Here is a 26,004-nt window from a genome sequence, read left to right as displayed (position 1 = left end):
GGGAGACATTTGACCTAAGGGGGCACTGTGATGGAGACATTTGATGTAAGGAGGCACTCTATTGGGGGTAGTTGATATAAGGGGGCACTCTGATGTGGCTAATTGGTGCAAGGGGGCACACTGATGGGGACACCTGATGTAAGGGGTGACTCTGATAGGGACACTTAATATAAGGAGGAACAGGTTCTGTTTAATCATCCTAATGTAATGTCATCTTAATACATACTAGTATTCCCTGTTCACACCTGCACTCCCTCTGTACATCCTGTCGGACGTTATTTCCAGCTCGTGGTACAGAATCTCGCTGGGTGAATGGGGAATACTGGTTCCCTGTATCTCTGTCACACCATTGACATTCTGCCCGCTGACTCTTTATACGGCACCCCCAGATCAGCTAATTCCAGCCCTGTCAGAGATTCAAGGCTTGGCTTACCGAATCCTGCCTAATGCGACTTCCTATTGGCAATTTGATAATGGTCGTGTTGGTAAAATGGTGGACCCAATGTAGGACATGTAGGGCTTTAAATTCAATTTTTTTTTCATATCTAGAGGCAGCTCTGTGTCAACCGGAGTATCCTGTGGGGGGGGGGGGGGGGGTCTCTGGGGAGATCTGCAGGAATGTGAAAAAGGATTAGAATCCCTCAGGCTCAGTAAATCTTTGTCAAAAGAGAAAGCCAACATGTTTCGGGGGCTCAGTACTTCCCCTTCTTCAGGGTGTAGATGTTGGTAGTATGAACGGTGACCCAAACTAATACTTTACCTATATTTTCATCTTGCAATTTGTTGTCCAGTATTCTCATTTACTACCATCATCTAATCCCCGATGAAGGGCAGAGTATTGATCCCCTAAAAAACCTATTGGCTTTCTCTTTTTTATTCGCTTTTCTTGTCCAATAATATTTCCTGGACTTCTATCTTTAGCACTTTCATCCTTTTTTCAGATTCCTTTTGGCAATCTGGGTTGCTCAGCCTAGTGAGGGCCGTCAGGAAGATAAGTCATAATTTGTGCTCCTCTGAGGGTATGCCTAAGCATCACTGGGTGTTGGCATTGTAGTGCTTTAGCAAGTTTTTATGGGTGACAGGTGTACTTCAAAGCACCCTTCCCTTCCGCCAAAGAGTGCTGAGTCTAGATCCTAATGGAAGTGCTGGCTGCAGCTTTCCAAAGGCTTTTAGCGAGCTTCACAGCTGCTTGAATTTTTAAACTGCTGCTTAAAATATCCGAGTAATCTCTCACAACTATCTCTGTTTGCTGCAATAAATCACAACCGATTGCTTCCATTTACAATTGCAAATGCGGATAGATGTAATTCATAACTTAATGAATATGATGACATTGAGTTACAGTTTACACTGCTAGCAGCAGATTATTGAGGCCACAAATTATTATCTTGTAACTGTTTATAGCAGTGGTCTCCAAATTGTGGCCCGGGGGCCAGATGTGGGCCTTTTCTTGCTTTTATCCAGCCTTGGGCCACGCTTTTTCCTACTGACACCAACAGTGGGGCACCATTCCTTCCCCTAATACCAATTATGAGACATTGTTTACTCCCAGTGACACTGGGGTATTTTCTACTCACACTGACCACAGTCCAACCCCCCCATGCCAAAGTCTTAAAGTTGGTTGAAAGCCTCACGGTTTTTTACCTTCATGCCAGGGGCGTAGCTATAGGGGTCTCAGGGGTCTCAATTGTGACCTGGCCCCATGCTTCAGGGGGCCTATGTGGTTCCCCTGTGCCGAAATCCATAGTACCCAGCACGGTGCGAGGGAGCATCGGAGGGGGTGGGGCTGGAGGTGGAGAGTGAGATATGACGGTGTGGTAGTACGGGAGAGGAGCAGACAGCAGCCCCCCTGGACAGTGACAGCATGGCGGGAGCAGGCACGAGACAGACTGGTATGTTAATTGTAACCCCGTCCCATGTCCCTTTGCCCTTCTGCCCCTCAAGCATATACCAATCATTGGAGAAGGGATTAGAGATTGGTAACCCCACTCCCATCACTGAGCCGGCTCTGCCTTCCTGTTCCTGAGCCATACACCAGTCAGAAGGGGGGGAGGGGCAGAGGAGCCCATGAGGGTCAACAAACTATTAATTACACCCAACCACCTACTGTGACTGACCTAGGTCCTGCTGCCCCTGGATAAAACAACAAAAATAAAAACTACTGACACCAGTGGTGGAACTGTCAGGGTCGGAAAGGTCACCCTTGCGACTAGGCCCTGGCGCTCTGCCACCATGGGGTTGGCCCCAAAACAGCAGGAAGGGGGCTCCACTGCAGAACATGTAAAAGGGTCTTGCTATGAGACTGTAATAAAGGGCCCTGCAACTGGAGTAAAGGGCCTCTGGCCCAGAGGGAGGGGGTCAGGGGGGGCACTTCATGGTTTCTTGCATCGAGGCCCTGAAGGTTCTAGTTACGCATCTGCTTCATGTATTCTATGGATGAAGGTAAAAAAACTTTGTGTGCAGTGGTCCCCCCCCCCCCCCCAGGCAGATGTCCAGAGTCGAGAGCGCTATGCTTTGCCTTCTCATCAGGAACCTCTTCTTGACCCTAGTTCTGTCCCCTATCAGACGGGGAACCTGTCCCTACTCTACCAACTAGCAAAATGCGTGCCAAACCTTTGGAGTTCGGGGCCATAAAAAGACCCAAGATGGCTGCTAGAGTCACATGGGGCGGCAGCATTTAATGGGATAGCTTCCCCAATGACCCAGGAAACCATAGAAGAACCAGGTTCCTCCTGGCTTCCTTTCCAACTGCAGTGCCGCTGCGGAAGAGCACCACCTGCAGTGGAGAAAGTAGACTGCACCTGCCTACACGCTATAAAGTTGCCATTTTAGCTTGATACAATACCGTCTACACAGCCCCAGTTCTCTTATGTACCACGACTTTCAGTAGGTTTCATAGTTGGCTTCAAACACTACAAAAAAAAGGTCAAATGTTCTGCATGCAACCTACAAATTGCTGCAAAACGGACCCTTTACTGACTGCAATTTTATTTTTTTGCAAGCCTTAAAAGTGCTAATTCGTTCGGTTTTGCAGCTACAATATCTTTGCTACTCAACTCTTAACTTAATGAGCACTTTGACTTCCTGAATTGACAGCCAGCTGTTTAGTGCAATCCATTCTGTCCTGCTTTTAGTGCTTTGGTTTCCAGATCATACTTCAATAAGGACTCTCAATTCATCAGTACAAGCTTTTCCTTTCCCCCCACTGGCTTGGGCTTGAGGCTTGACCGCTGTTAGGTTTTTATTAGGGGAGAGATTTGTTGTACACATTGCGGTTTCTCAGAGGGGGGATTTGAGGGCACCGACCTCACCAACTTTACTTGGTCACTTCGTGAGGAATTCCAGCAGAATGTCTCCATTCATCCCAGCAGTGAGATCTCCTTCCTTTATATGGCGATTCTCTGCTCTCTCTCCGTTATGTTGGAACAAATACCTTGTTGTGGTGGGGCGGATTCCTGAGCAATGTACATCTCCTGTGGGCATTTAGGAAACGGAGAATGCCAGCTTCAACGTGGCTTGGAGAGGCCATGACAAAAGGCGCCTATTGTTACCTCAAGGGGAAAATGTTTCAATCATGTAAGCCTGCGGTCTTAAATACAGAAACGTTTGCTTGAACGACCAGGCTCCAGTTTAAGTGGGGGCACCTACACACTTTAGTGAGGCCTGGAGCGAAAGAAAAAAATTGCGTAGGGCAGGCATGACGGTGTGAAGAGGGGGAGATAAGTCAGGAAGGGGTTAACAGTTGGGTTTATTGTTTAAAGGAAGGGGCTTACCTGATTGGGAGGGTAGCGTGTGGCTGGGTGGGGTCTTGGGGTGGTTTAGCCCTGATGTCCAGTGGAGCTTGGCAGATGCAGCTTCCCCCACCCTTCCTGTTATGGTCATTTTCCTTATCGGAATCTGCGGTAATTCTGGATGTCATGGCAGCTGGGCGGTTGTTGGTCTTTGCTGGCGGGGGAAATTTAGGAAAAGTGAATGGTTCAGGACCCATTGGTGGTATGTGTCCCTCTGGTGCATTCCCGTTAATGACGGTTCATCTGGAATATGGTAATGGTTGCGCAGCGGAAAGTGTGCTGTCTCGGAGCCGGTGTGTTGCGGCTGGAGTCCTGTTATGGTAAAAGGTCCCACAGTGTATAATTGGAACATAGTTTGGGGGTGCCTTTAAAGACCAACAGGCTTAGCGACTGATCTGTTTCTGTTTTAAGACATGTTTCATCTTTATGTTTAATAAATAGGCTGCTATGGCCATTTTCACTCCATCCGTTGCGTGGTCTCCATTATTTGTATAGGTAACGTAAGGGGATGGGGTGGAGTTTTGAGTATGGCCTGGCAGCCATTGGTTAAGGTTGGGGAACATCTGTTCTAGACTGGTCAAGTGTTTTACAATCAATAGAAGAGATGAGCTATTGGATTTGTGTAAAAGAGAGCCGATAAAACCAGCTCCAATGGCTAGACAACAGAGAAAAGTGTGCTGCTTCCAAGCTCAGAACCTGGTCATCCTCCAAAGAGCCTTCTCGTTCGAGGATGACCAGGTTCTCGGCTTGAAAACTGGAACACTCTACTCTGTTGTCTAGCCCATTTTTCGGTGGATGAGTCCAAACTTTAAATTTTTCTTGGGTGGCCGGGCAACTTTTCAGAAGTGTCATCACTGACGTATTTGTGTTTTTCATTGCTTTGTGGTACATGATTGGCTTGGGGCTCATTTACATAAACTTCTTAATTTTGCTTCTATTTTAGAAATCTGAAAAATACAGCTGCAAATCGGATATTATGGGTGACACGCTTTTAAAAGCACCTAAACTGTAGTAATAAAAGGTAGACTTTAAAGCTGCATTCCAGGAATTCAGTTCTTTTGTAAAAAATGAAGGTATACTATGAGTTAAGTCCAAGGAGGTGCATGAGACCTCCTGGGCTTAGCGCTATTATTTAGACAGCTATCGCTGTAGTTCCAGGAAAGCAACCCTGATCCTTCTGAGCGCTGCATCTTGAACAAGAGAGTCGTAGCAGCTACTATGCCTGCCCCTCCCCTCTTTCTTCCCAATCACAGAAGCCTTGATATTATGTGAACACATTCACAAAATACAAAGGCTTCTGTGAATGGGCAGCAGAGGGGAGGGGTGGGCATAGCTGCTCTGCGTGTTTCTCTCCTCTCAGATCCCCAGAGTGTCTTTCCAACAGTCCAATAAACTTGTCAAATGTAAATAATAGAGATAAGCCCAGGAGATGTCATGCAGCTCCTTGGACTAAACACATAGTGTGCCTTCACATTTTACAAAGTTGCTGAATTTCTGGAATTTGGCTTTAAATCTGATTTCACTTATTATGAATTATTAGTAAGAAGGAGATAAGAATCCTGTATGTGTTTCAGCCAATTAAGCACAAAAAAAATGAAATTTTGATTGACTTGTTTTTGTAAATCAGCCCCATTTTTCCTCCTTTATCATTTTTACACTTTCATTCATTTCAATCATAAAAAAATTAACTGTCATTTTTCCCCCTTTTTCATTTGTCCCCCCTTTCATTTGTCTGTGTTGTCCTTTTGTCTCTCTTGTGTACTCATTTTTTTTTTTTGGATCACTTCATCCGCCATGGTCCTACCCCCTCCATCCGTCCACCAGAGTACAACAACAAACTCCGGAATATCCATAAAAGTATGAAATCCCCCCAATCACCTCAGCTTCAGCGCCAGCGTTCCTTCACTTTCTCCGGTTTGTCCCTCTCTGCTGTCTCCTTTCCATTTTGCATGGCATTTTGCGCCCTCATGCAGTGTGACGAAGTGTTTCTATAGTCAGTTGTATTGTGAACTACTAACTACCTAGCTTTTTTTTGAAACTTTAAATGACAATATGCCCTGCTGGCATGCTGAGATGAGTAGTTCCTGGGGAGCCAGAGGCTTGCTTATATTGCCTGTACCTACTCAAGGGCTGTTCGTAATGCTGCTTTCTAAGTCATAAAAGGGATCTTCTTGAAGGAGCTAAACTCTGTATTACTGGTGAATGATTTGCTCACCTCATTAACTTTTGCATGAGTTGAGAGCTGTGTGATCTCCGAGACCTTATCTGAAACCAGCCATGTTGATACAGACAAGGGTTTCTCAACCAGGGTTTCATGAAACCTTAAGGTTCCTATAGAGGTTGCTAGATGTTCCTTGAGCATCCCTGACCATCACACTAATGTATTACGAGTTGTAGCTATAGTAATTTTTAGCAGGGGTTCCCTGAAACCAGAAAGTTATTTCAAGGGTTCCTCTGTGAGAGGTTGAGACAGGCTGATTGCAAGTTCTATCCCTGAAAACCTGTTCAGTCCTGTAAGCGTGTATGGCAGCACATCCCATTGCATAGTCATTTTAGGTCTGTTGATTTCAAATATAGGCTCAGCCTTCACACAGCCCTTGCTTGTGAAGTTAATGAACTGAGGGCTCTAAATCGGTGAACCTCCACTGAAAGAGCTTCTTATTTATTGGAGAACTTCTTTAAAGCTGGCTGGGCGAAGGCAGATCATCAAAATGATCAGTTATGCAAAAGGTTTTCAATAAAAATCTTAATCGGTTACATTTGGACCAACTCTTAAAGCATACACTGTGCCTGTGAAAATTGTCCACTTGTTGCTCGTTGTCGCAGGGAAATATAAACACTGTAGTAGAGCCTTTCCCAACCAAAGTTCTGTGGAACACCAGGGTTCCTCCAGAGGTTTCTAGGGGTTCTTTGAGCTGTGGCTGATTGACCTCCCATCTGATGGTTCCTGAATAGTTCCAGGTCCAACATCACTTTGCAAAGCCAGCCACATGACACCAATGATCTTTTTAGCTGACTGTGTGGATGACCACCAATGTATGGAGAGCTTTCTTCCCACTGATCACCAATCAAAGGGACATTCTTCTCACTGGCCACCCAATGTAAAGGACATTCCTCTTACTAACCACCAATGTAAGGTACAATCTTCTCACTGGCCACCAAGGTAAGGGACATTTCTTTTACCAACCACCAATGTAATGGACATTCTACTCATGACCACCAATGAAAGGGGCATTCGTCCCTTTGAACATGAATTTAAGGGGCCTTCTTACCTTTGATAACCAATCTAATGGGAATTCTTCCCACTGGCCACCAAGTTAATGAAGCATTCTCCCCACTGATCACCAATGTAAGGAGCAGTCATCCCACTGGCCACCAATGTAAGGAGCATTTGTCCCACTGATCATCAATGTAAGGAGCATTCTACCCACTGACCATCAATATAAGGAGCATTATTACTAATGATCACCAGTGTAGGGAGCATTCTTCCCATTTACCACAAAAGTATGGGACATTCTTCCCACTGGCCACCAATGTAAGGAGCATTCTTCCCACTGGCTCCAATAAATACATTTAAGTAGGGATCTCATGACACCTAAAACGGTTGAGAGAGGTTGTTGTAGAATGTTGCATTCCAGAGAGAACTGAGAATGATTGTAGACATCAAAACAACCTGGGCAACAAAAAAAAATGGCACATTTCTTATTGGGCACAGTAGATGGTATCAGAGCTGGTACAGGTGTAATGGAACAGGACAGGTAATAATAATACCATATACCACCAAACCATGTTGCCAGCCACTAATATTTTGGGTAAAATGGATCACTGTGACCAGCAACTGTCCTTTCTGCTTTTTTCGATTGCATGGAGTGATGAAGGTATGAATTAAGGCTTTTAACCAACGACTGGCCAAGACACCAAATCGCATGAGATTTGAAGTCTCTCTCTTATGGCATTTGCTATTTTGTGTGTTTTTTTATGTCTTTTGGAATTCACTGATTCACTAGGTAAACTAACACAACTGAATGTATTATAAAGTTATTATCTATGAACGATGAAGTTGATGCTTGTTATAATTTTGTTTTATATAATGATTTATATAAAATAATGAATGATCTAACAGGTAAGAATTCAAGGTTGATTTGTTGAAAGAAGGTAAACATTCAGCTGATAAGAAGCTTGTATACAGTTAGGTCCATATATGTTTGCACACTTTTCATACTTTTGGCTCTGTATGCCACCAGAAATAAAATTAAAATGAAACAATCCAAATTAATTTGAAGTGCAGACTTTCATCTTTAATTCAAGGGGTTGAACATAAATATCAAGTAAAAATTTGAGGAACTGCGACTATTTTTATACACAGTCCCCCCATTTTAAGGGGCTCAAATGTAATTGGAAAATGAATATAATCATAAATAAATTGTTAATTTTTAATATTTTGTTGAGAAGCCTTTACTGGCACTGACTGCCTGAAGTCTGGAACCCATGGACATTACCAAAGACTGGGTTTCCTCCTTCCTGATGCTTTTCCAGGCTCTAACTTCAGCTGTCTTGGCCAGGCGAGAGGATGGGAAGTTGTTCCATGCTTGTCGCTCCACTGAAGACCCTCCCCATCCGGTCTCCTCACTACTTCCCCCAACACTCCACCCAGCCCAGACCATGCCTAGTCAGCCAACTACTAACCTATCCTATAACAGCCCAACTGTTGCTTATCTCCCTATACCCAAGCCCCTTTAACCCCTGTCATGCCGGCCCTCCGTCTAGTGCCTTTTGGTTTTACTCCGGACCTCTCTTTGTCATGCTGAAATACCCATCCATGACCCGTCCTCAATGCCCTGGCTGAGGGAAGGAGGTTCTCACCCAAGATTTGACGGTACATAGCCCCGTCCATCATCCCTTTTGATGTGGTGAAGTTGTCCTGTTCCCTTAGCAGAAAAACACCCCCAAAGCATAATGTTTCCACCTCCATGTATGACGGTGGGGATGGTGTTCTTGGGGTCATAGGCAGCATTCCTCCTCCGCCTCCAAACACGGCCAGTTGAGTTGATGCCAAAGAGCTCCATTTTGGTCTCATCTCTGTGTATCAGCAATATGTTTTGCGTTGTCACAGGAATATGAGAAGGGGAAATCTTCCAGTAGGGACACCTGTCTGAATGACAACAAGGAGGGGATTTCCACAAATTTTAAAGAGATTTCCTCCTATTTCTTGCTGTGTCTCTGGGACAGGAAGTCAAGGGAAATAAAAAAACAAAACAGAAAAAAAAAAAAAAAAAAAACAGGGGTCCTGTTATCTACTCTATTCAAAACAAACAAAAAAAAGTTCTGGCTTTGCATAAAGTTTCATTTTCTTCTGAACCCCTCCCCATAAAAAAAAGTCTTAACCCTAAATATTTGGCTCCGTCATGTCAGCCTGTACATATTGGTTACCATATGTGGTTAATGAAGTACATGTTTGAAAACTTTATCTCACACAAGTAGAGGTCTCGTCTGTATGCAGAACATTCACAGCCCTGAACCGTGTAACTGAAAACGTATGGAGGTGGCTCTGGTTTTCAGTTTTAGCTGCTACAGAAAAATGCAGATTTTCGCAAGTTGGGTCCAATTCTTATCCATAAATACTGTATGTGATCTATATTTCAAAAATTGAAACACCACTACTCCAGTGATCTCCACTTGTGGGTCCCGTGGCATTGTGAGCCTGCTTGCTTGGCATAGGTGCCATTCAGAGAAGCTTTGCAAAGCATTGTCTGATTAGACGAGGTGGGAAGGCAGGGTTGGCGATGTCAAAATGTTACTGAAAATTTGCGCAATTAGAACTTCGCAGAGGATCTAATCCTCCCGCACTCTATCCAGAACCAAAAGGTTTGCCTTTACATGCTGTTTTAAAGGGTTGTAAACCCATACATATACCCTGTGCAGTGAATGGCCTCAGGTGATGCACAGAGATGAAACAAATCATCCTACATACAGTCAGGGGAAAAAGTATTTGATCCCTTGCTGATTTTGAACGTTTGCCCACTGACAAAGAAACGATCAGTCTATAATTTGAATGGTAGGTTTATTTTACCAATGAGAGACAGAATAGCAACAAAAATATCCAGAAAATCACATTTCAAGAAAGTTATAAATTGATTTGCATTTTAATAAGTGCAATAGGTATTTGATCCCCTAGATTTCTGGCTCCCTGGTGTCTTCTGTACAGGTAACAAGCTGAAATTGGGAGCACTCTCTTAAAGGGAGTTCTCCTAATCAGCTTGTTACCTGTATAAAAGAAATCTGTCCACAGAATCAATCAATTAGATTCCAATCTCTCCACCATGGTCAAGGCCAAAGAGCTGTCCAAGGATGTCAGGGACAAGATTGTAGACCTACACAAGGCTGGAATGGGCTACAAGACCATTGCCAACCAACTTGATGAGAGGGTGACAACAGTTGGTGCGATTATTCGCAAATGGAAGAAACACAAAATAACTGTCAATCTCCCTCGGTCTGGGGCTCCATGCATCTGGGCTGAGGAATCAGCCCAGAACTACACGGGAGAATCTTGTCAACGATCTCAAGGCAGCTGGGACCATAGTCCCTAAGAAAACAATTGGCAACACACTACACTGTGAAGAACTAAAAACCTGCAGCACCCGCAAGGTCCCTCTGCTCAAGAAAGCACATGTACAGGCCCATCTGAAGTTTGCTAATGAACATCTGAATGATTCAGAGGAGAACTGGGTGAAAGTGTTGTGGTCAGATGAGACCAAAATTGAGCTCTTTGGCATCAACTCAACTCGCCGTGTTTGGAGGAGGAGGAATGCTGCCTATGACCCCAAGAACACCATCCCCACCGTCATATATGGAGGTGGAAACATTATGCTTTGGGGGTGTTTTTCTCCTAAGGGGACAGGACAACTTCACCACATCAAAGGGATGATGGGCGAGGCCATGTACCATCAAATCTTGGGTGAGAACCTCCTTCCCTCAGCCAGGGCATTGAAAAATGGGTCGAGGATGGGTATTCCAGCATGACAATGACCCAAAACACACGGCTAAGGCATCAAAGGAATGGCTCAAGAAGAAGCACATTAAGGTCCTGGAGTGGCCCAGCCAGTCTCCAGACCTTAATCCCCTAGAAAATATGTGAAGGGAGCTGAAGGTTCGAGTTACCAAACGTCAGCCTGGAAACCTTAATGACTTGGAGAGGATCTGCAAAGGGGAGTGGGACAAAATCCCTCCTGAGATGTGTGCAAACCTGGTGGCCAACTACAAGAAACGTCTGACCTCTGTGATTGCCAATAAGGGTTTCTCCACCAAGTACTAAGTCATGTTTTGCGATGAGGTCAAATACTTATTTCACTCATTAAAATGCAAATCAATTTATAACTTTTTTGAAATGCGTTTTTCTGAATATTTTGGTTTTTAGTCTCTCGCTGTTAAAATAAACCGACCATTAGCATTATAGACTGATCATTTCTTTGTCAATGGGCAAACGTACAAAATCAGCAGGGGATCAAATACTTTTTTCCCCCTCATTTTAAGTTGTACCTGTTTATCTGCAGCCTTCTCTTCTCTACATCCTTTCAAAATGCAGAAACTACAGTACAGTGGTACCATGGATTATGAGCATAATTTTGTTCCAGAAGAATGCTTATAATCTAAAGCACTTGTTAAAGCGAGTTTCCACATAGGAGTCAATGGAAACTCAGATAATTCGTTGCACAGTGACTGCTGCTGTATGCAGTACCGCATGTGGCCAGAGGTGGGGGGGGCGCCGGAGACACTCTGAGACCGCTCGGATGCACTCGGAGACACTAGGGAGCTGAGTTTCTCCGAGCGGCTCCGAGTGTCACCGGCGCCCCCGCACCTTTTGGCAAAATGCGGTACTGCTCACGCCAGAGGCTTGAATTCTGCTAGTCTTGTGAGATAACGCTCGCAAACCGAGTCAGGATTAAAGAAAAAATAATAGCTCGTATTGCGAAACGCTCGTAAACCGCGTTACTCGCAATCCAAAGTATTACTGTATAAAGGAGAAGAAATCGCTGCTCAAGGTGCATGATGAGAGACTGGAGAGTCTCGTGAAGTGCCAGACCCGGCCCACCTTCGTGGGAAACTTGGAAAGAAGAAAGAAATGGCTGCACATCCAGAACTCCTGATTTGCCTTTTATTGATCACAAGGATAACGCCAAATACACCAACAAATGGTCACGTAGACGCGTTTCACACATACATCTTGTGCTTAATCATAATGATTAAGCACAAGATGTATGTATGAAACGCGTCTACGTGACCATTTGTTGGTATATTTGGTGTTATCCTTGTGATCAATAAAAGGCAAATCGGGAGTTCTGATGTGCAGCCATTTCTTTCTTTCTTTCCATATTACTGTATAAAGCTTGTCTGAGCTCTCAGAAAAAAGGAGGTGAAGAGCTGAAATTACACACTGCAGAGCTCAGTGAGGAGAGCTCTGAAAGCTGATTGGAGGAAAGAGACACCCCCCCCATTCACTCAACACACAGGAACAGAACTGAGGCTGTCAATCACAGGCGGTGTGTCGGAGATCCCCTCTTTCAAGTTGTTCAGGTAGACCGCCACCTCTCAAAGGTTGCCTGCCCCTGTCCTAGACACTATCCTTCCATTGGCTAAAACAAAAACTCCTAAACCTAAAAAAAAAAAAAGTTTCAAAATGACATGAAAACACTCATAAGCGCTGATGTGAGTCTTAGGAGGAATATTCGGCATGGAAGTATTAGAATTACATATTGTGGAATGTAACAAACAAGTCACACTTGGCCCCTTTGGAACGCCCCGGACAGAACTCTGTGTGTTGACCGATTATTTACCATCTCATTTGGAAGGGGTCCCTGGAAATGATCGGAACGTGTTGGCAGGTCCTCTAAACAGCTCATTGCTTGGTCTGGGCTGTTGTTCCCTTTCTGTCCCGCTACTGGGGAACTGCATGGACTAGAATCTTCTGATTGTCTGCAAGTTTTTCCATCTTTCCCCTCTTGGCGGGTGAACAATGGTCCTCATTTTAGAGTGTAGGAAATGACACTTTGGCATATAAAAGAATCTGCTCCGGCATATCCGCGTTTCGTCTTCAGACGGAGAAATGTTTGGGCTGGTTCGGACTTGTTGCGGATGACAAGAAGATGTTCACCGCCTCCTTCTTCTTCTTCTTCTTTTATCCCCCCCTGCATGTCGGAGGCGCGGGATGGGGGGTTTCCTGACATTCAGCTCATATTATGTTCTTTGCACACAATGTGCTCTTTCCAAGCTGAACTCCAGGTAGTCAAAAGAAAAACATTTATGCGATTAGTTTATTTATGCAAATTCATCAGTTGGTCTTGCCATCGGTCTCCTGCATTCCCCAGCATGTCCAGATCTGGGTGAGGGAGAGGCTACACTAAGAGCCAATCAGGTTTCACTATGTTATAAACTCCCCTCTATGTTATCCTATGTGTCCATAGTACACATGGATGTTTTTTGGACGTTTATCAGTGGTGGAGTTTACGGGTTTTTCTGAACGCCATAAAATCGCGTTCAGTAGTCGTTTTTTCTGACCACAAAAAACTGCTAAACGCTAATAAACGTCGACAAACGCTCAAAAACGTGGCTCACCAGCGTTTGACGTTTTTGATCCATTAAAACAAAAACGCTAATAAACGCTATTGCAAAAACGTTGAAAGACTCAACGCTACTGGCGTTTTAATAAAGATATTTTAACGTCCAGTGTGCACGGAGCCTTAAACTCTTTAGTGTTCTGTAAGTGTACAGTGCGCCCGGTTATAAAGCGCTACAGTCTGTGCTAGCGCTATGTGTAAACAGAAGATAATATTCGTCTCCGGCCTGCACTGTAGAACAGCAGCCCTAATCCCGTTTCTTCCGTTCCACTTTATTGTGTTCATCTCATGTTTCCATTTCACATCCCCCCCCCCCCATGGCCCCCGGGGGGCCTCGGCGCTCAGTCTGTCTGTGGCATTAAACGACTCCTCCGGACTGACATTTCATTCCACTGAAATGCTGCATTATTATTCAGACTCTGCCCCGAGCCCGTGACCTGCGTGCTTCTATCCTGCATAGAACTCCAGGCACATTAGCGCAGCTCTGTATTCATTAATACATTTTTATATGAATGCAAAAATGTACCTGAATTTATTTTCACTTCTTTTGCAGCCCCCGTACAACAAAGCTCAGACTGGGACAGGAAGAAAGCAGTACAAACGCGTTTTTCTGCAATGCGCGTGTGCTAACAAGGGGCATACTGATAGGAGGAGAGAGCAGAGTATTGGAGAGATGAGCTGATCGGTCCTCTGCTACTCCTTTCACTGTCCAGGCTGGGGCTGGGAGAGGAACAAGACCTGTAAATGTTACTTAAAGCGGAGAACCACCCAAAAGGGGAAGTTCCACTTGTTTGCAGATTCAACCCCCCCCCCCCCCCACTCCACTCCACTTTTGGGGGGGAGGGGGGAGCGGGCACCTGGTTTTGACAGGTACCCACTCCCAATTCCAGCTCAGATTGAACTGAGACAAAAATTTGTCCACCCCCCACCCCCCACTCCACCCACTTTTGGGGGGGAGGGGGGAACGGGTACCAGGTTTTGACAGGTACCCACTCCCACTTCCAGCTCAGATTGAACTGAGCCAGAAATTTGCCCCCCCCCCCACTCCACTCCACTTTTGGGGGGGAGGGGGAGCGGGTACCAGGTTATGACAGGTACCCACTCCAACTTCCAGCTCAGATTGAACTGAGACAGAAATTTGTCCCCCCCCCCCCCACAGTTTTCTGGGACACATCACAGATCCTAGAAGACTGTGGGACCATTCACAAGGTGCAGTGTGACTCGTGCATGTGCAGTAGGAGACCGGCTGCGAAGCTGCAAAGCTGCACTTCCTATTTCTCTTACTTTAGATGCCGGCGCCTGCACCCCAAGCTGATTGAAGAATCGGCTCAGGTGAGGACATTGCGGGATCCCTGGATAGTTAAGTATCCTTACATTAAAAGTCAGCAGCTGCAGTATTTTGTAGCTGCTGACTTTTAATTTATTTTTATTTTCGGCGGAACTCCACTTTAAGTGAAGCAGATAAACATCTGGTTCTCAGCTGTGTCAGACAGAGCTGTGCAAACCTCAGTAAATTGTTCAATGTATTTATTTGAATGCAATCAGCGTAAGTACCTGAATTTATTTAGCATCAGCACAGCAGAGCTCAGAGAAGGAGGACTGGGAGCAGCACAAGCAGGTGTAGTGCAGTGCTCTACAAGGTGTATAAAAGGCCCCTTACACTTCCATGTTTCAGGCACAGGGGGAAATTCTGAGGTTGCTTTCAAAAGAATGGCACTGACCATACAGGGAATCAATTATTGTTTCAGAAATTCTATTCTCTTTTTCTTCGGGGTAAAGCAGCAGCATAGAGACAATGGCTGACTGCATCCAAAAATAATGATTTGTATAAATATATACAGTATCTCACAAAAGTGAACACACCCCTCACATTTTTGGAAATATTTTATTCTATCTTTTCATGTGACAACACTGAAGAAATGACACTTTGCTACAATGTAAAGTAGTGAGTGTACAGCTTGTATAACAGTGTAAATTTGCTGTCCCCTCAAAATACCTCAACACACAGCCATTAATGTCTAAACCGCTGGCAACAAAAGTGAGTACACCCCTAAGTGAAAATGTCCAAATTGGGCCCAATTAGCCATTTTCCCTCCCCGGTGTCATGTGACTCGTTAGTGTTACAAAGTCTCAGGTGTGAATGGGGAGCAGGTGTGTTAAATTTGGTGTTATCGCTCTCACTCTCTCATACTGGTCACTGGAAGTTCAATATGACACCTCATGGCAAAGAACTCTCTGAGGATCTGAAAAAAAGAATGCTCTACATAAAGATGGCCTAGGCTATAAGAAGATTGCCAAGACCCTGAAACTGAGCTGCAGAACGGTGGCCAAGACCATACAGGACATGTTCCACTCAGAACAGGCCTCGCCATGGGCCACCAAAGAAGTTGAGTTCACGTGCTCAGCGTCATATCCAGAAGTTGTCTTTGGGAAATAGACGCATTGCTGCAGAGGTTGAAGGGGTGGGGGGGTCAGCCTGTCAGTGCTCAGACCATACGCCGCACACTGCATCAAATTGGTCTGCGTGGCTGTCATCCCAGAAGGAAGCCTCTTCTAAAGATGATGCACAAGAAAACCCGAAAACAGTTTGCTGAAGACAAGCAGACTAAGGACATGGATTACTGGAACCATGTCCTGTGGTCTGATGAGACCAAGATAAAATTATTTGGTTCAGATGGTGTCAAGCGTGTGTGGCGGCAACCAGGTGAGGAGTACAAAGACAAGTGTGTCTTGCCTACAGACAAGCATGGTGGTGGGAGTGTCATGGTCTGGGGCTGCATGAGTGCTGCCGGCACTGGGGAGCTACAGATCATTGAGGGAACCATGAATGCCAACATGTACTGTGACATAATGAAGCAGAGCATGATCCCCTCCCTTCAGAGACTGGGCCGCAGGGCAGTATTCCAACATGATACCGACCCCAAACACACCTCCAAGACCACCACTGCCTTGCTAAAGAAGTTGAGGGTAAAGGTGATGGACTGGCCAAGCATGTCTCCAGACCTAAACCCTATTGAGCATCTGTGGGACATCCTCAAACGGAAGGTGGAGGAGCGCAAGGTCTCTAACATCCACCAGCTCTGTGATGTCGTCATGGAGGAGTGGAAGAGGACTCCAGTGGCAACCTGTGAAGCTCTGGTGATCTCCATGCCCAAGAGGGTTAAGGCAGTGCTGGAAAATAATGGTGGCCACGCAAAATATTGACACTTTGGGCCCAATTTGGACATTTTCACTTAGGGGTGTACTCACTTTTGTTGCCAGTGGTTTAGACATTAATGGCTGTGTGTTGAGTTATTTTGAGGGGACAGCAAATTTACACTGTTATACAAGCTGTACACTCACTACTTTACATTGTAGCAAAGTGTAATTTCTTCAATGTTGTCACATGAAAAGATAGAAGAAAATATTTACAAAAATGTGAGGGGTGTACTAACTTTTGTGGGATACTCTGTGTGTGTGTGTATATATATATATATTATATTTTTTTTCCCCTGTATGTTGCAGAGGACATCCTTGCTGGTTTTCTTCCATGCATGCCCCCAATGGATTATTTATGACCTGCCTGAATGTACAGATGTCCGGAATATGTATACCTCCAAACTCTGCTCAGTCCTGACTTTCCCTTTTCCTGTCCTCCAGGAGTCCAGACACGGGACAAGACCCCAGACGAGATCGGCTCTTTAACACGCAGGAGGACCACCAGCGAAGGGCAATATGAAGACAGCGCCGGGGACCCCGGATCCAATCCCAGCAAAGTTCGCTCTCCTGTGCGCTGCGTTTCGCCTGAAGTTTTCAACACGATCGCAGCCAATCCAGGGGGGAGGCCGAAAGAGGTAACCACCCCTTAAAGAATATTGAGTCAATGTTTATTCATAAAAATCGGAAGTTTAACCTGCTTTATATCCCCCCCCCCCCCCCGAGTATCAGAGAGATGAGCTGATCAGTCCTCTGCTACTCCTTTCACTGTCCAGGCTGGGGCTGGGGGAGGAACAAGACTTGTAAATGCTCCTTAACAACCAGGTTGTTCACTGATTGTTGAGAATGCCAGTGGCTGCCGGTTCCTTAAATATCACATGTCGGGACCACTACTTATTTACCGCATGCATTTTTTTTTTTTTTTTTTTTTGTGAATTGACTTTCACTCCTGTTTTATATGATATTTATCAAGCGTTTTTGCTTTATGCGGTAAATACGGCATAAAGAAGTAGTGAATTGACATTTTCAGAATCGCATGTATTTGGGAAAACACCTTAATACAGCATGTGATCTGGTTCTGTGAATGGAGCGCAGTGGCGACATCACCAGGTCTCTGTTCTTCTCTATGCAATACAGACAGGTCATAGCTGGTGGGAGGGGCTGGCAGGGCGCTGTACACAGTGGCGGCTGGGATTTTTCTTTTTTTGTTGGGGGGGGCGGCAAACAACCACCCCTACCCTGGCACTTACCCCATTGGTTGCAGGCGGGTGGGCTCCTACAGGTGGCGCGCAGCAACCGGGTTGTGAGCTCCTATGGGCGGAGGGTTGTGGGATCTGAGCCTCCTGTGTCCTCTCTGCATCACGACGGCTTCCGCCGTGCGGCTCCTCCGACCTCCCCCTAGGCATCCAATAGGATCACCTGTCCTTTCAGCCAACCGGGTGATGCAAGCAGTGGGCTGGCTCTTGGGAGGAGTTATGCCAATATTAAAATCTCTCAATTGGGTGGGTGTCAGTCTGGAGGAGTGGGCGTTCCTAGGCAGGGGCAGGATAGTTTTGCATGCGGACCTAGGAAGTGCCCACATGTCATGATTGAAAGAGCTCAAATCCAATAAATGGAAGGGGCAAGGACGAAACAGGCCAGGGAGGAAAAAACTAGATCAAGGGTCTTCAAACTACGGCCCTCCAGTTGTTCAGGAACTACAATTCCCATCATGCCTACTCATGTCTGTGAATGTCAGAGTTCTACAATGCCTCATGGGATGTGTAGTTCCGCAACAGCTGGAGGGCCGTAGTTTGAGGTTCCCTGAACTAGATGATGATAAATGTCCTCCAGCCAGGAAATGAGGCGGGTTCTATCTGCATATTATTATTAGAATTATTATTAATTAATGTTAGTCTATGCCTAATAAAAAAATGATATATATAAAAAAAAGTACGTGTGTGTGTATGTATGTGTATATCTATCTATCTATCTATCTATCTATCTATCTATCTATCTATCTATCTATATGTATAAAAATTGTACATCCTTGCAATAACTGCACATTTTTCCATGTTTTATCATTTGCAAGTACAAAAAATATTTCAATGGTTCATCTGCCAGAAATCCAGTGAGCTCTAAACACCTTGTATGAGCTGACAACACACTGCCTCTGCTGCACTGATATCCAAAGCAGTGGTATCAGCCCTGCCTATTTCTCCCCCCCCCCCCCGCTGAACTACAGAACACCTCCTCATTTTCCCATCTATGGGACATAAGGGGAAGGTGTTCTATAGTCCAGCCATGTTATTGCTTCATTGTAAAAGGTTTGTGTCGCTGCTTGTTAATACTTAATGAGAAGTGAGCGCCGCGTTCATTTGGTAACGTTGATGTTTCTGTGTTGCAGCCTCACCTGCACAGCTACAAGGAGGCCTTCGAGGAAATGGAGATCCCGCCTGCTATTAGCCCCACCTCCACAGGTAAGCCCCCCCCCCCCCACCCCATTAAGTTGTAAAGGTCTAATAATCTGTGCTCAGGCTGTTTTATCAGATCCAAAGGGAGAGATTTATTAAAACTAGTGCACGCAGAATCTGGTGCAGCTGTGCATGGTAACCAATCGGCGTCCAGGTTTTATTGCCAAAGCTTAACCGCTTGCCAACCGCATACTGTATGTGTGTGTGTATATATATATATATATATATATATATATATATATATATATATATATATATATATATATATAGATGTCTAGGTATAGATATCTAGATCTAGATATATATCTATATCTATATAGATATATATCTATATACATGGTGGCAAAGCGTCTCCTCTGTGCAGGATCACGTATGCTGCACTTCCGGATCTGTTGGTGCGCACGTGCACCGCCGGCCACCTGCCCCCGCTGTGATTGGACACGTCGGGAGTCAATCAGCGAGACCCGCCGATCGTTCCCAAGAGAAGCAGAACCGCGGCCTGCCGATGTAAACAAGGCAGATCGCCATTCCGTCAGTTCCGTCAGAGATAAAACGATAATTCTCCCGCTCTACAAGACTCTGGTCCGCCCGCACCTGGAGTATGCTGTCCAGTTCTGGGCACCAGTCCTCAGGAAGGATGTACTGGAAATGGAGCGAGTACAAAGAAGGGCAACAAAGCTAATAAAGGGTCTGGAGGATCTTAGTTATGAGGAAGGGTTGCGAGCGTTGAACTTATTCTCTCTGGAGAAGAGACGCTTGAGAGGGGATACGATTTCAATTTATAAATACTGTACTGGTGACCCCACAATAGGGAGAAAACTTTTTCGCAGAAGAGAGTTTAACAAGACTCGTGGCCACTCATTACAATTAGAAGAAAAGAGGTTTAACCTTAAACTACGTAGAGGGTTCTTTACTGTAAGAGCGGCAAGGATGTGGAATTCCCTTCCACAGGCGGTGGTCTCAGCGGGGAGCATTGATAGCTTCAAGAAACTATTAGATAATCACCTGAATGACCGCAATATACAGGGATATGTAATGAAATACTGACACATAATCACACACATAGGTTGGACTTGATGGACTTGTGTCTTTTTTCAACCTCACCTACTATGTAGTAGGGAAGGTAGTGATCCTGTGTCTATGCTAAGCAGGAACACAGATCTCTGCCTTCCCACAGTACAAGCACCTCCCCCACACAGTTAGCAGGCACTTCCTAGGGACACATTTAACCCTTTGATCACCGTAGATGTTAACCCCTTCCCTGCCAGTGTCATTAGTACAGTGACAGTGCATATTCTTAGCACTGATCACTGTATTGGTGTCACTGGTCCACATAAAAGTGTCACTTAGCGTCCGATTTGTCCGCCGCAATATCACAGTCCCGCTATAAGTCGCTGATTGCCGCCATTACTAGAATTTTTTAATTTTTTTTTTTAAATAAAAAGTCCATAAATCTATCCCGTGGTTTGTAGACGTGATAACTTTTGCGCAAACCAATCAATATACGCTTATTGGGATTTTTTTTTTTTTTTTTTTACCAAAAATATGTAGAAGAATACACATCGGCCTAAATTGATGAAGAAATTTGATTTTTTTTTTTTTTTTTCAAATTTTTCATTGGATACGTTTTATAGCAGAAAGTAAAAAATATTCACGTAGTTAATACAGAAACCTAGAAATCCATCTCTTGCTCCTTCATTGGTGGCTATAGGGCATTCTTGGACTTGTTGTCCTTCATCTTGGGGGGGGGGCAGCTTCTTTACTTATTCTATCTAAGATATCTATTATTGTGCAGATCCAAACAATGTATTTATTTTTATTCTCCGTCCAACATCTCCATCACATTCTCATTTCCTTCTGATGTGTCGGGGAACGGTTCCAGGATCTCTTCTCCGTTCATTTCCAGCCAAATGTATTCTTTATTCTAATTGAAATCCCGCCAACTAATTCTATGATCAATAAAAGATGGCGGTGTCGGAGTTCTTCTGTATGGAAGAGGGTCGCATGCAGATAGAATCGAAACCCCAGGATGGGCAGCTGGGGTTTCGATTCTATCAATTGAATCGGGTTTATTAAAGGGTGGGTGAAGGTCCACTTTAACCCTTTTGCGGCCAGAGCTGTTTTTGCAGGTTTTTTTGCACAATCGTTTTAGGCCTGAGGATTGCATAACCCCCCCCCCCCCCAAAAAAAAAAAAAAAACATTATGGTGCTGATTTACCAAAACTGAAGAGTGCAAATTCTGGTTGAGATGGAACAGTGGCTCAGTTCGGATCCAGACCGCGGTCCTCCAAAGATGTCTGCTCTACAGTGTCTGCTTTCAGAAAATATATAAATGTTTCATTTACTAAAACTAGAGAGTGCAAAATCTGGTGCAGCTGTGCAGGGTAGCCAATCAGCTTCCAGTTTTTTTTTTTTTTTTTTGTCCAAGCTTAATTGAACAAGCTGAACTTAGAAGCTGATTGGCTACCATGCACAGCTGTACCACATTTTGCACTCTCTAGTTTTAGTAAATGAAACATTTATATATTTTCTGAAAGCAGACACCGTAGAGCGGGCATCTCTGGCGGACCGCGGTCTGGATCCGGACTGAGCCACTGTTCCATCCCAACCCGCAGTCAGGCCATTTAGGAGCCGCTTATTTCCCCCCCCCCCCAGCCTTTGCCACTGTTATTATAACAGCTGAGCGGAGAGCGAGAGGTAGAACGTTTCTGGATCGAGTGTAGGAGGCACAACGCTGAACGGGGTGCGGGAGCTGCAGGAGTTAACTTTTCAAGTTATCCAGCAGGAGATTGGATGCAGGGCGGTTCTTGGTTGATAAAAGAAGTTAACCCTGGCAGCTCCCGCACTCCATTCCATGCTGTGCTTTTGACTTACAATAGATTGTTGATTGAGAAAGTTAAGTTCCACTTTAAAAACTTTTTTTTTTTCTTCTTTTTTTTTTTTTTTTTTTGAGACAGGTTCTCTTTAACCCCTTCACGCCAACGTAACGCAAATATGCGGCCTTCGGCTTAACCAAAAACCGGAAGGATTTGCCCCCTTGGTGACCAGACTATTTTTTTGCGATACGGCACTGTGTCGCTTTAACTGACAATTGCGCAGTCATGCAACGCTGTACACAAAGAAAATTTATATTTTATTAAAAAACTATTTTTGTAATTATTTTTCTTCATCACATAGGGAACAAAACGTCCCCCATGTGTTGATTTTTTTTTTTTTTTCGGTGACAGGTTCTCTTTAACCCCTTCACGTCGACGGAACGGGGTGATGCCTGCAGCTTTACGCATCACCCCGGTACCTTTTTTTTAGAGCCGACGGTCGGCTTTCTTGTGATAATAACGGATGCGGCTCGGCTGTTATTCCAAGCAGCAGGAGACCCGCACGTCCACCGGCTGGGCGAAGACGCACGCGAATGAGGCCGAAGTCGGCTTTGATCGGGTCTCGGATCTAATAACTCATGACATCACTTCCGGTTTACTGAAGACGTAAAGGCGCTAAATTTGAAAAAAGACAGCATTCAAAACTGCCAAACTTTGGCGTTTTGAATGCTTTTAAGTGCAGAGGAGGTATTTGGGGGTCTTATTGATCCCAGATCTCTTCATAAAGAGGACCTATTACTGTCACACGAGATGTTTACATTCCTTGTGACAGCAATAAAAGTGATCAGGAAAAAAAAAAGTAAAAGGACAGTGTAAAAAAAAAAAAAAATACGAATTTTTTTTTTTTTAAAGCGCCCTATCTCTCCGAGTTTGCGCGCAGAAGCGAGCGCATGCGTAATATGCGGCCGCAAATGGAAACAGTGTTCAAACTGTTCATCATGTGAGATGTCGCCGCAATCGTTAGAGCAAGAGCAATAATTCTAGCACAAGAACTCCTCTTTAACTGTAAATCGGTAACCTGTAGAAATTCCTACGCATCGCCTATGGAGATTTTTAAGTATCGTAGTTTGTCGCCATTCCATGAGCGTGTGCAATTTTAAAGCGTGACATGTTAGGTAACTATTTACTTGGTGTAACATCATCTTTCACATTATGCAAAAAAAAAATTGGGCTAACATTAGTGTTTTTGTTGTTTTTTTTTTAATTCATGAAAGTGTATTTCTTCCAAAAAAAGATTGCATTTGAAAGACTGCTGTGCTAATACAGTGTGACATAAAATACTGCGACGATCGCCATTTTATTCTGTAGGGTCTCTGCTAAAAAAAAAATATATATATATATATATATATATATATATATATATATATATATATATATATATATATATATATATAATTAGTATTTGGGGGTTCTAAGTCATTTTCTAGCAAAAAATACAAATTTGAACTTGTATGCAACAAGTGTCAGAAAAAGGCTTAGGCATGAAGGGGTTAATGAGACATTCGGGTTCTAAAAGGCTGCATTGCATTACACTCTTTCCTGGCCATACTGCCCCTATATATTGCGTCTAGTGTTTTTGCTCCCAGTACTACTTATTGAATGAGTCCCGGGCCTGCTGGGACTTGTAGCTTCCCAGCACTTGGGGGACGTTGGCGGTTTCTGTGGAATTGCTGGGAGTAGATGGAGAGGGAGAATCCGGATCCCAGCAGAGAAGGGTGGGGATGTCATATTCTGATCTCTCCCTTTCACTGAGTGGGGACTGGAAACATTCCTGAGGATGAATAACAGAGTTATTGTGTCAGGAAACAGAAGAATGTCTGGAATCAGCTTGTTCTCACATTCACCATCCATCATCACAGCTCCTCTCTGTTCTCTACAATTGGCCTATTAAGGACAACAAGCATCTGACAGAGTGCAATGTCCCAAGTGCTCCGAGCTGCTCGATCTCCTTCCCAGAGAACTCATAGACCGCACTCCTTCCTGGAGCATTTAAAGACTGCACTCCTTCCCAGAGCATTCATAGACCGCACTCCTTCCCGGAGCATTCATAGACCGCACTCCTTCCCAGAGCATTCATAGACCGGACTCCTTCCTAGAGCATTCATAGACCGCACTCCTTCCCAGAGAACTCATAGACCGCACTCCTTCCCAGAGAACTCATAGATCGTACTCCTTCCCAGAACATTCGTAGACCGCACTCCTTCCAAGAACATTCATAGACCGCACTCCTTCCAAGAGAACTCATAGACCGCACTCCTTCCCAGAGAACTCATAGACTGCACTCCTTCCCAGAGAACTCATAGACTGCACTCCTTCCCGGAGCATTCATAGACTGCACTCCTCCCTGGAGCATTTAAAGACTGCACTCCTTCTCAGAGAATTCATAGACCGCACTCCTTCCCAGAACATACATAGACCGCACTCCTTCAGAGAGCATTCCTAGACTGCACTCCTTCCTGGAGCATTCATAGACCGCTCTCCTTCCCAGAGCATTCATAGACCGCACTCCTTCCTAGAGCATTCATAGATCGCACTCCTTCCTAGAGCATTCATAGACCGCACTCTTTCCCAGAGAACTCATAGACCGCACTCCTTCCCAGAGAACTCATAGACCGCACTCCTTCCCAGAGAACTCATAGACCGCACTCCTTCCCAGAGAACTCACAGACCGCACTCCTTCCCAAAAAACTCACAGACCGCACTCCTTCCCAGAGAACTCACAGACCGCACTCCTTCCCAGAGAACTCATAGACCGCACTCCTTCCCAGAGAACTCATAGACCGCACTCCTTCCCAGAGAACTCATAGACCGCACTCCTTCCCAGAGAACTCATAGACCGCACTCCTTCCCAGAGAACTCATAGACCGCACTCCTTCCCAGAGAACTCATAGACCGCACTCCTTCCCAGAGAACTCATAGACCGCACTCCTTCCCAGAGAACTCATAGACCGCACTCCTTCCCAGAGAACTCATAGACCGCACTCCTTCCCAGAGAACTCATAGACCGCACTCCTTCCCAGAGAACTCATAGACCGCACTCCTTCCCAGAACATTCGTAGACCGCACTCCTTCCCAGAACATTCGTAGACCGCACTCCTTCCCAGAGAACTCATAGACCGCACTCCTTCCCAGAGAACTCATAGACCGCACTCCTTCCCAGAGAACTCATAGACCGCACTCCTTCCCAGAGAACTCATAGACCGCACTCCTTCCCAGAGAACTCATAGACCGCACTCCTTCCCAGAGAACTCATAGACCGCACTCCTTCCCAGAACATTCGTAGACCGCACTCCTTCCCAGAACATTCGTAGACCGCACTCCTTCCCAGAGAACTCATAGACCGCACTCTTTCCCAGAACATTCATAGACCGCACTCCTTCCCAGAGAACTCATAGACCGCACTCCTCCCTGAAGCATTTAAAGACTACACTCCTCAGAGAATTTATAGACCACGCAACTTCCCAGAACATACATAGACTGCACTCCTTCCCAGAGCATTCCTAGACTGCACTCCTTCCCAGAACATTCCTAGACTGCACTCCCTCCCGGAGCATTCATAGACTGCACTCCTTCCCGGAGCATTCATAGACTGCACTCCTTCCCGGAGCATTCATAGACCGCACTCCTTCCCGGAGCATTCATAGACCGCACTCCTTCCCGGAGCATTCATAGACCGCACTCCTTCCCGGAGCATTCATAGACCGCACTCCTTCCCAGAGCATTCATAGACTGCACTCCTTCCCAGAGCATTCATAGACTGCACTCCTTCCCAGAGCATTCATAGACTGCACTCCTTCCCAGAGCATTCATAGACTGCACTCTTTCCCGGAGCATTCATAGACCGCACTCCTTTCCGGAGCATTCATAGACCGCACTCCTTTCCGGAGCATTCATAGACCGCACTCCTTCCCGGAGCATTTATAGACCGCACTCCTTCCCAGAGCATTCATAGACTGCACTCTGATCTGAAGCAGCTCTTCTGTTGGATCAGACCACAATGAGCCCTGGCTGCCCATGACGCTGTCTCTGGTTCATTGGTTTTCCTTCCTTGGACAACTTTTGGCCGGTCCTTACCACT

General features: G+C 45.2%; 1 protein-coding gene across 12 annotated transcripts in view; it reads left to right on the top strand.

Moving 5' to 3' along the window:
- The window catches only part of TNS1 (tensin 1), a 673,270-nt gene that overhangs the window by 580,131 nt on the left and 67,135 nt on the right, over positions 1-26,004 (top strand). For 8 of the 12 annotated variants that reach the window (XR_012245040.1, XM_073634389.1, XM_073634391.1 and 5 more), the window contains 3 exons: positions 5,616-5,705; positions 17,042-17,235; positions 18,984-19,056. Coding sequence is in view for 11 of the 12 variants with exons in the window: in XM_073634389.1 (XP_073490490.1) it covers positions 5,616-5,705; positions 17,042-17,235; positions 18,984-19,056 (357 nt within the window). In the remaining variant the exon portion in view is untranslated. The remainder of the gene's footprint in view (positions 1-5,615; positions 5,706-17,041; positions 17,236-18,983; positions 19,057-26,004) is intronic. The other 4 variants (XM_073634393.1, XM_073634395.1, XM_073634394.1 and 1 more) reach the window with 2 other exon arrangements.

The sequence above is a fragment of the Aquarana catesbeiana genome, linkage group LG06 (genome assembly GCF_042186555.1).
Source record: "Aquarana catesbeiana isolate 2022-GZ linkage group LG06, ASM4218655v1, whole genome shotgun sequence".
Lineage (NCBI taxonomy): Eukaryota > Metazoa > Chordata > Amphibia > Anura > Ranidae > Aquarana > Aquarana catesbeiana.
This window is presented reverse-complemented; position numbering and strand designations above follow the sequence as displayed.